The following is a 9,550-nucleotide window of genomic DNA, read 5'->3' on the forward strand; positions in this document are numbered from 1 at the left end:
GACTCTCCTCTGAGCCCTTGTCCGGACGCCTCAGACACTCACCTCTGCTTTCCGCCCAACACCCGACCCTTTACCTTGACCTTGCTGCTCTCACAGCACTGGAGACTGGCTAGGATCTGACTTTCGATGGCCTGAACCCAGGCGTCCCGCTCCTCAAAACTGGCTGCCTCAAAGTGCCATGTCTGACCAGTGCTGGACACGATCAGGAACTCGAAGTTTTCTTCTAGGTGAGGGGATGGGATGGGGTCATTAGGGACAGAATTCAAACAGGAGCTGCCTTGCCCAAACCATTCCTCCCAGAGATCCATCCCAAGCCCCTGGGAATGGAGCAGAGTGGTTGGGGAAGCAGAGGGTGCGGGAGAGCAGGAAGCCCAAGCACATGCAGGGGAAGGCAGGGGCACCCCCACCCCTCTGCACCCCAGCTCAGCGCCCCACCCAGCTCCCCACTTGTTACCTGCTTTATAAATATTTCTTAAACTACCAAAGGATTTTAGTTTCCACATTTTGCGCTTGGCTGGTTTCCCGAAGCAAAGGAGATAGAGATAGAATGGAGAGCAAAACAGAGAAAGAGACCAAGAAAGGAGAAAAAGAGAGGCAGATGGAGAGGTGGAGAGAGAGATAGTGACAGAGAGTGCCAGAGACAAAGCAGGACAGACAGATGGGGAGAGAAAGCAGAACTAAAGTCAGTGGCCCCCGAGCAGAGAAGAGCGGAAGCCAAGAGCCATGAGAGTAGGCAGATCTGGAACCTGGGTCTGAGCACCCGGCAGAGAGCAGGGGCGGTAGGGACTGGGTATCATGACCAATGAGGAGCCGGGTCTCTGGGAGGGGAAGGGATGACCAGGATCTGAGGGAACATGGGGAAGGCGGACAGGAGTTCAGAGGCCAGGGGTGAGGGGTCCCTGGGGTTCAGGAGGAGTCTCATGGGTCTGTGGGAAGTCACAGGGAGGCAGGAATGGAAATCACTGTAGTCAAAGGCTGTTGTGGGAGCTTGGCAATCACAGAAAGTTATTGGGAACAGGAGCTGGGTGAGTAGACCCCAGGAGCTGAGGAGTCACTGGGGGACACTGAAGTCAGAGACTGAGTCCTTGGGGATAATGGGGCCTTCTGGGCACAGGGGCTGGGGTGTTAAGCAGAGTTGGGTCTGGAAAATGAACTAGAGGGTCATTAGGAGAGGGAGCAGGAGCTACAGACTTACAGGGGTCATTGAGAACAGGGGCTGGAGCCTATTGCCATAAAAGGCATTGGCTAGGGAATAGGAGGAAGCACAGGGGCTGAGGGGCATCCATCCATTTTTCACTAAATAATGTACAGAGTGGTGATGATAGTCAAGCACTCCGCTCAGGCTCCTTTCCTCCTCCTGCAGGGGTGACCTGGAGTTTGGGGGTGAGGGTCCAGGGTGAGAGTGAAACTGCCCACCAGGGCCTCACCTTCAGCCTGCCCAGCCGAGCCTTCAGTTTTAGATGGTGTCGTCAACTTTTTCCTCCTCTGTTTCTTCACCATGGGAGAAGGAGGGGGTTCCCGACTCAGGGGGCTCAGGTCTCCAGATGGGGTACAGTCTTGGGGAGGGGAACACAGCTGCCTCAGCTGTCCCCTCCACAGATTCCCTGATTTCTCCATAGCCTGTCTCCCCTGAACTAGATTTGGCATTTTAGGGTCCCCCTCCTCAGCCATCCCTTTCTAGGAGGTCCCCTTTGATCAATCCTGGGGAGGAGGGCAGATGAGTGGTTTAGAGTCAGACCTGTACTCAGATCCTGGCTCTGCCACTTACTGGCCTTGAGACCTTGAGCAAGTCACTTAATCTTCTGAGTCTCAGTTTCTTCATCCCTAAAATGGGGATAATAATCTTGACCCAACAAGGTTGTTGTGAGGACCACTTGTTACAATGTTACTTGCTATTTGTTTAAAAAATTCATATTTCCAAACATTCCAAACGTTGATGGCTGGCTATGTGCAGGACAATGTTCTCAGTTTAAGCCTCAAAGCAACCCTCTGAGGTAGAAACTATTATCTCCATTTTACAGATGAGGAAACTGAGATGTAGAGAGGTCAAGTAACTTGAATCCTCAAGTTCAGGCAGCTTAGCTCTAGAACCCACTTGTCTTAGCCATTATGCTAAACATACTATGACTGAGCTTGGTGCCTGGGTACCCAGTCATTGCTTGGGGTGTCCACTTATTCACTGAGTCGAGCCTCCAAGTTCCCACCCCAGTTTTAGTTCCCACCGCATCCCTTCTGGATCTGGAAGACAGTAATGGAGGGTGATTCCTTACTGACCGGTGCTGAGGGCTCGTGCCAGGCTCCGGTCTGGCTTCAGCAGGTGCTTGGATGTCTGGTCTGGTGGTGGCTGCAGGGAGCTAGGGCTGGGGCTTGGGCTTGGGGTAGGCGTGGTGGCTTCTGTCAGATGGGGAAGAAAATAAATCCTCAGTGAGTCACTCAGTCTCTGAGTGATTCCTTACGTGGTCCCTTGTCATTACCCACCTTCCCACTTAACCAGTCCCATTCCCCTCTTCCTTCCGCCTCCTCTTTTTCCTAGCCCTGGCCCCTCTCCTGCCCCTCTGTCAGCAGCCCCACTCACCAGGACCTTCCCCCATCTGGACAGTGCTCATGTCCTTGACCAGCCCGTTGATGCTGGCTGAGGGGCCAAAAGCAGAGATGGCCCGTGGGGGCCGCTTGCCAGGGACTTTGACTGTTGTTCGTAGTAAGTCCATCTCCTTGCCATGGGTACTGTGGATGTAATCCTACAGGAGTATACGGGTTGAGAGTGTAGGGAATGTTGGGGTCCTCAGTAGTGCTGGGAGGCAGCCAATATTATGGGCAGAGAGGGACTGGAGAGAGAGCTCTGGGAGCTGATTGGGTTGGGATGAGCCCAACAGACTGGGCCCAGCACTGTCTCCCCCAGAAAGCATCCCTGAATGGCAGACCAGGTAGAGGTCTTTTCTCCATCTGCTCACACTAGATTGCAAGTCCTCGGGAGATGGATTTACATTTCTATCTGCAGCATGGGCACATGGTAGCTGCCTAACAGATGTTTTGCTAAAGTAAAAAGAAGAGGACTAGCACTTCCCAGAACCAGTGTTGATATCTGCTAGAGGCACAGACTGGAAGAGCTAGAAGTGCACCCAAGGCCAGCCACTGTAGCCCAGCCAGTCTCTGGCACTCACATTAATGCTGGGGTGGTAGAGTAGGAAGCCATTACTGGACAAGGTCACATATTTTTTCTTCCATTCTTTGTTCAAGGAGTTGCCACTTCGCTTTAGTAGGAAGCTCTGAAGAATGGAAAGAGACATGTGGGAGAAAACCCAGTGAAGACCGGCTCCCCCCAGCCCAACCCCAGTCCCTGGACCACCCACCTGTTTGATGGGGATGGCTCGCCCACTTCCTGTTGTCTCTCCCCGACTGTCCAAGCTCCGTTTCTCAGAGTCACTGCCCCGACGATTCTGGAATGGTTATTGGCATCAATTAGAGGATGGATATGCTGATGGAAGGACATGAGAGACAGATGAAGGGCCAACAGAGAGATTTAGCGGCCAGGGAAGATAGGCATGTAACAGGGGACAGGCAGATAGGGGGTTAGACTGTCTAATACCGCAAAAAGGCTGGTCCTACGCTTGGCTGCCCGGTGCAGGGACCCTGGTGTGCTCAATCCGGCCACTGCAGCTGCCTCAGCCCGGAGCTCCCGGTGACCGACATTGGGTGAGGACGGGAGAGAGGAAGAGTAGTCGCTAGTGTGGCCCCCGTTACCAGCCTGCAGGCAAACAGAGGGCTCAGAACCACCGAGGGGCCCCCAGCCCACCAGGCTAGAGTTACATCAAGTGATGAGGAATTTGAGATAGTCCCTCATCTCATCACCATTTATTTGTATTATCATTGATAATAAAATTCTTCACTAGCGTTGTCACAGTGCTTTATATTTTGCAAAGGTTGACTTCACAAGTATTATGCCATACAATTTTCCTGACAACCTTGGGATGTTTAGGTGAGTTGCTCAAGGACACTGCAAATGGTGTTTCATACCTGGTTGATTTCCAGTCTGATGCATTTTCTACAAACTATCACCACCATTTCCATCTGCCCTCACCCCCACAACTTCCTTGGGTTCTTTGTGCCTCTCCTTGGACCAGCCCCTCCTCTAATTCCCACCAGCCCTTCTTTGGACCCTGAAACCCTGACTCACCTGCCCAGCTACAGGAGTGGAAGCTGCTGAGTGGCTTGGGGAGCTGGGGAGGGACTTGCAGGCAGCCAGAAGCTGCTGCTGCTTTCGCAAGGTCACCACTTTCTGGGCCACTGGAGGAGGGGAGGGGAAGAAGGCATGAGCAGGGCAGATATCCAAGACCACCCTTTCATGCCCAACTTTGAGAAGTGCCCAGGAGATAACAGGCTCCAACTTCCTTGTTACTGTGGCCTTCATGCCACCTGTGGCCTTGCCAGCTCCTCCTGCCCAGAAGGACCTGTGGCTATTAAGCAAATCTTCTCTGACCTCCCTGGTCCCTCCTCCCTCCCAAGCAGGCTAATTTCCTGTCGCTCACAGAGGGAGGCCTGGAGGTGGGACCTTGAGGAATATCTAAGTCCCCCTGCTGCCCAACACATGCAGGGGATGGCCAAGCTCACCCTCCTGGAACACCCGATCCACATTGAGCCCATAGGTTGCACAAGTCTCATAGTAGCTGCAGCGCTTCATATCAGCACACAGAGCCCTGGCGCGAGCATCGCCCACCACGCGGGGGGAGGAAGCGCTGATCCTGTCTGAGGGGACGAGAAAGAAGGAGTGGTAGATGAGGGCTCCCATGCCCACTTTGCTGCTTTCCCTTCTTCTGGGTTCTAGTCCTAGTCTGGGACCACTGCTGCTGCTGCTGCTGCTAAGTCACTTCAGTCGTGTCCAACTCTGTCCAACCCCATAGATGGCAGACCACCAGGCTCCCCCGACCCTGGGATTCTCCAGGCAAGAACACTGGAGTGGGTTGCCATTTCCTTCTCCAATGCATGAAAGTGAAAAGTGAAAGTGATTGACTGCAGCCCACCAGGCTCCTCCATCCATGGGATTTTCCAGGCAAGAGTACTGGAGTGGGGTGCCATCACGTTCTCCGCTGGGACCACTAGGGATAGGGTATGAGACAATATCCCTCCTATGACCGGGTGCAATGGGAGCGTATAGTCTTTTCTGAATGTTGGGCCCAGCTGCATCACGAGTAGGCTGGGTGAGCTCGGTGTGCGAGTCTTCAAAGAATACTCCAGAGCTGACTGGAACGTCCTGATAAGGTCTGACACGGCTGAGGCTTCTGAGTGGCACTCCCCCTGCCCTGCAAATTCAGTGAGTCCTGAACTGAGTGGGAGGACACCTGGCAGCATATGAACTGGGATGAGGCTGAATGTCCATGGTAACAGGTGGACTGTTCATCTGCAGCAGGAAGCCAGGAGGCAAGCAACAGGTGGAAACAGCCACCTGCAGGACAGGCATCCAGACAGAAAGACCTGCCAGCTTCGTACAGGTGGGTCCTGGAGAAGCTTTTCCTGGCTCTGCTGGGGAAGAGGGCCTGGTGGTGGCATCAGGAAACAGCAGTGTGAGAATACCAAGCAGGTGACACCTCAGAGGAAGGAGGTTGCCACTGCAGCTGTCCTTCCTGGAGGGTCCTCTTTTCTCTCTCAGACCTTGGGGAGTTTGTGTTTGATTTAACGACTCATTTAGAGACCAGGCTCCTTCCAGAGGGTTACTGAAATCCAAGTGGCCCTGTCCACACACCTTGCCAAGCTCTCACTTGTGTTGGGTGATACCCAGTAGCAACTCCCCTGAAAGCTGTGCTTCCCCAGCCCCTCCTTACCTTGTGTCCCCACCAGTGCCAGGGCAAGGCCTCCTCGTCCCTCACCCCGAAGGGAGCTCAGCTGCCCGTGAAGACGGCTTACGGCCTGGAAACTGTTCTCATCCTCCAGGCTGAAGACGAAAATCACAGCATCTGCCCAGCCTGAGAACTTGCGGAGGGTGAGGGAGCAAATGGATGGTCAGACAGGTCCACTCCTCTGGATGTTATTCCCAAGGAGACCTGGGAAACCAGAGGCCTCTCCTTTGGCCAGTGCTGACCCCAGCCCACCTGCCTCCACCATCATCTCATCCCTCACCTTGGCATCGGGTGCCCCAGCTTCCTCTCGGATCAACACCAGATGAGTCTGTCCATCCACCAACATTTCTTTCTTGTGCTGCTCACCTGTCCAGAAGAGTTGGAGTGATAGGAGGTCAGAGGTCATAGGTCACCAAATCTCCCCATGCTCCTTGTGTTTTAGCTGTTGTGGCTGCATTCTTCCCTCTGGTCACCATACCTGCAGAGTCATTGATCACATTGCCCAGATCCCTGACCCCAACCCTTAGCTTACTATGGCTCCTGAGAACTCACTCTCTGTCTTCTCCAGGACCTGGTATGAACCAGTCAGGAATCGGTGGATAAGCGATGACTTCCCACTCCGGGCATCACCCAGCACACCCTGAGGAAAGGTTGTAGAGCAGACATGGAAGGAATTAAGAAGCGGTAGGATGACTGAGTCTGAACATTCCAGAGAACTCAAAGGGACTGGCAGTGTTAAGTCTTCCAAGCAGGGTTCTACAGGGCCTGGGTGACATCAGTCAGGAGGGCATTTTCGAGGATCAGGCCACAAGTGTTGTAAGAAATGATCCCAAGCTAGAAGTGGACCACAAGCTGAAGAATGTCAATTCAGTGCCATTTTTTTTTTTTTTTGGTGGGGGGTGGGGAGGTGTTCTATTGTTTAGGAAACATACCAGATGCATGTCTGGTGAGGGACATGTTACAGCTCTAGGCACTAGTTGGAAATTTTTACCCAGTTCTAGGCAACAGAACATGAAGGACTGAAGGGGAGAAGTCAGAAATGAGGAGAAATCTGGAAGAGGACCATGGACCAGCAGGAAGAAGGGAAACTATAGAAGGAAAAGTTATGAGGATGTATCAAGCCCCAGGAAGGTGCTATGAAGGTAGAATCTCAGGAGAACTGGAAAACTATTCCCCATTCTCATAGAGGGAGGGAAGGGAAGAGGTGAAGGTGAGAGAGCTGAGAGTGCCAGTGGCAGGGAGATCAATCTTCATACAGACAAGGAGACTGGGTTACCTACCAGGCGCAGTTCAGGAATGGAGCGGCTCAAAGTCCATTCCTGGCTATTGATCACAGCTTCTGTAACAGAAAAGGAGTCTTAAGAGGGATACTCCAGGCCAAGGAGGGCTCCCAACCCTCAGTTACCCCTCTCCTTTTGTAGTTGCCCTGCCTGGGCTGGAGAGCTGTGTGGAAAAGCTGAGTTGAGAGTGGTCCCCAGTCCTCCCATCCTAGTCTCTCTCCCCACAGCTGTTGCTGCCGCTCAGTGGTTGCTTAGCAACGGAGCCAGCAAGACAAAAATACTTCAGTGGGCATCTCCCTTAAAACACATCCCCAAACGTGAGTCCCTGCCCCAGACTGGGGGACCAAGGCTCTGACAGTTGACGGGTCTTCCCTCTGGAAGGGGAAAAGGTGTCCTGCTCACCAAACTGACTGATTCCCAGGGTAAATCCCCAGAAAAAGGGACTGGGACATAGGAGGGAGTGGGTCCGCCTCAATCTCCCTTTCATAGGACCGAACCTGAAGTGAAGATATCATTCCCCCTTTTCAAGGTCAGCGGCACTGTGGCTCTGACTCCTCCCCACAGCCCAAGGAATGGAGCTTGGATTTTTCTATACCCCCTTCTCATACCCTTCTCACCAGCACCCTCCAGAAGAACGATGGGGAACCGGGCTCCACTCCCAGGCCGAGAGAAGCCACCGGCCTGGGGAGGGATAGAGCGGGGGGGCGGGAGAGGAAAAGATGCTCCTTCCGCCCGCCGGGTCCAGCCCCCGCGCCTGACACTAGCCGGACGTTCCCGGGGCGCCGCAGCTGCGGCGGGAACTCTGGGATCCGGAGCCATCTGCTCCCACCCGCTCGAGAGCCAAACCCCGGGGGCCGCCTGCGCTCCCGGACTCGCCACCTCTCCAGGGAGTGTGAGCTGAACCGAGACGCCCTCGCCTCTCTTTCCCAGAAAATAAATAAATAAAGACCACCACCACCACCCCCCCACCGCCACCGGAAAAAAAAAAAAACAACAACAACAAAACAAAAAACAGTACTTTCTCCGTACCCCTCCCAAGTCTCCAGGGGTAAGAATTGCCTTTGCAGCAGTTCCACCCCACTGAGTCACTCCCGGTCAGGCCCCCTAGGAATTTCAATGCGCTCTGGGGCTGGGGTGGGCGGTGGGGGGTAGTGAGGCTACCTATCCGCCCCCTCTCACTTCACAGGCAAGTGTTCAGCACGTTCCAGCCCCCGTGCACTCCGGTACTGCCCAATTCGCCTTCACTGAATGGAAAGAACCCTGTCCCTTCCTGCTAGAAACCTCACCAGCCTGCTCTCAGCCCAGCAAAAGACCTGTCCCTGACGAGGACTGTCTGCAAGGTCACTCTGATGCCACCCACCCCAAGTGCTCAGGAGAAACTGAGGCTTCCCCACCCCTTTCTCCTTCAGTAACCCTCTGGGCAACGCAAAGCCGTTTCCATGCTCCCAGAGGCCAGCTGAAGCTGGGAGTGGAGTCTGGGGCTTCTCTGGGAGCAATTTCCTACAGCCACGCTGACCAAGGGCATTATTTATCCCAGAAAGCTCTGAGGCTTTCTGAGTCTCTCTGACATCGTCGTCTCTCATGTCCCACAATGCCTACTCACCCCACTTCCAGGACCTCTTATCCTTTTTGCCCCAGTTCTTGGCAGAGAAATGAACCTGGTTCATCCATCCACCCAAGAAGCTTCTCTCAGTCAGTCCTGCACACCACTCCTCCACCCCAAGCTGAGCATTCCAGGTGCCCTCCCCTCCCTGTCCTCAGGCCCTGGGCCTACTCACTAGGGGAGGCGCGGAGCTCTGCACCCAGCAGCTCCCTAGACCCGCTGCCGGAAGACAGGACCGGCGGACCCGGAGGGGGCCCGGGGCCAGGAGGCCCTCCTGTGCTCTTGGTAAAGATGCCGCTGATAAACTTGAGCATCTTGCGATCTCGAGTGGATGCTCGGCCCCCCTCCCGGCCCCGTTTCAGCCCGGGAGCTGGAGGCTCCAGAGTGATTGGAGGTGCAGGCCCGGTGGGCAGCGCGGAGGCGGCGGTGACAGCAGAGGTGGGAGTCAGGGTGGCTGGGACGGTTAGCGGAGGAGGAGAGCCGGCAGGCGGTCCCGGGTGCAAGTCACTGTTGTCCAAGGTCTTACTCTTGCCTTTCCGAGGGGACAGCTTCCCTCGGACTCCGGGCCCAGCCCCGACCCCACCAGAGGTCGTGGCTGCCGCTCCCCCTCCCCCGGCGGCGCCAGCGGCGGCAGAAACTCCAGTCCCAGCGCTGCTCTTTGACCCCTTGACCCTGGGCTTGCCCTCGCTTTCGGGCCATGACAGGCGGCTACCGGCGCCCTTGCCCCCGCCGGCTTTGGCGCCACTCGTGGTCACGGTCTTGCAAGGCTTGGGAGCCGGCGGAGGAGGCGCCACCTTGAGCCTCCGGCTGCCGGTGCCGGGGGGCGGGGGGGGCGA

General features: G+C 55.2%; 1 protein-coding gene across 1 annotated transcript in view; it reads right to left on the minus strand.

Annotated features, from left to right (window-relative positions):
* The window catches only part of AGAP2 (ArfGAP with GTPase domain, ankyrin repeat and PH domain 2), a gene marked incomplete at its 5' end in the record, with an annotated part of 13,423 nt that extends 3,873 nt beyond the window's left edge, over nucleotides 1-9,550 (minus strand). The window contains 14 exons of the mRNA XM_010839376.1: nucleotides 75-223; nucleotides 1,428-1,556; nucleotides 2,275-2,394; nucleotides 2,576-2,738; nucleotides 3,162-3,266; nucleotides 3,351-3,437; nucleotides 3,587-3,745; nucleotides 4,175-4,284; nucleotides 4,609-4,743; nucleotides 5,817-5,964; nucleotides 6,112-6,197; nucleotides 6,384-6,471; nucleotides 7,112-7,170; nucleotides 8,890-9,550. Coding sequence (XP_010837678.1) covers nucleotides 75-223; nucleotides 1,428-1,556; nucleotides 2,275-2,394; nucleotides 2,576-2,738; nucleotides 3,162-3,266; nucleotides 3,351-3,437; nucleotides 3,587-3,745; nucleotides 4,175-4,284; nucleotides 4,609-4,743; nucleotides 5,817-5,964; nucleotides 6,112-6,197; nucleotides 6,384-6,471; nucleotides 7,112-7,170; nucleotides 8,890-9,550 — 2,199 coding nt within the window. The remainder of the gene's footprint in view (nucleotides 1-74; nucleotides 224-1,427; nucleotides 1,557-2,274; nucleotides 2,395-2,575; nucleotides 2,739-3,161; nucleotides 3,267-3,350; nucleotides 3,438-3,586; nucleotides 3,746-4,174; nucleotides 4,285-4,608; nucleotides 4,744-5,816; nucleotides 5,965-6,111; nucleotides 6,198-6,383; nucleotides 6,472-7,111; nucleotides 7,171-8,889) is intronic.

Source organism: Bison bison, unplaced genomic scaffold (genome assembly GCF_000754665.1).
Source record: "Bison bison bison isolate TAMUID 2011002044 unplaced genomic scaffold, Bison_UMD1.0 scf7180017864115, whole genome shotgun sequence".
Lineage (NCBI taxonomy): Eukaryota > Metazoa > Chordata > Mammalia > Artiodactyla > Bovidae > Bison > Bison bison.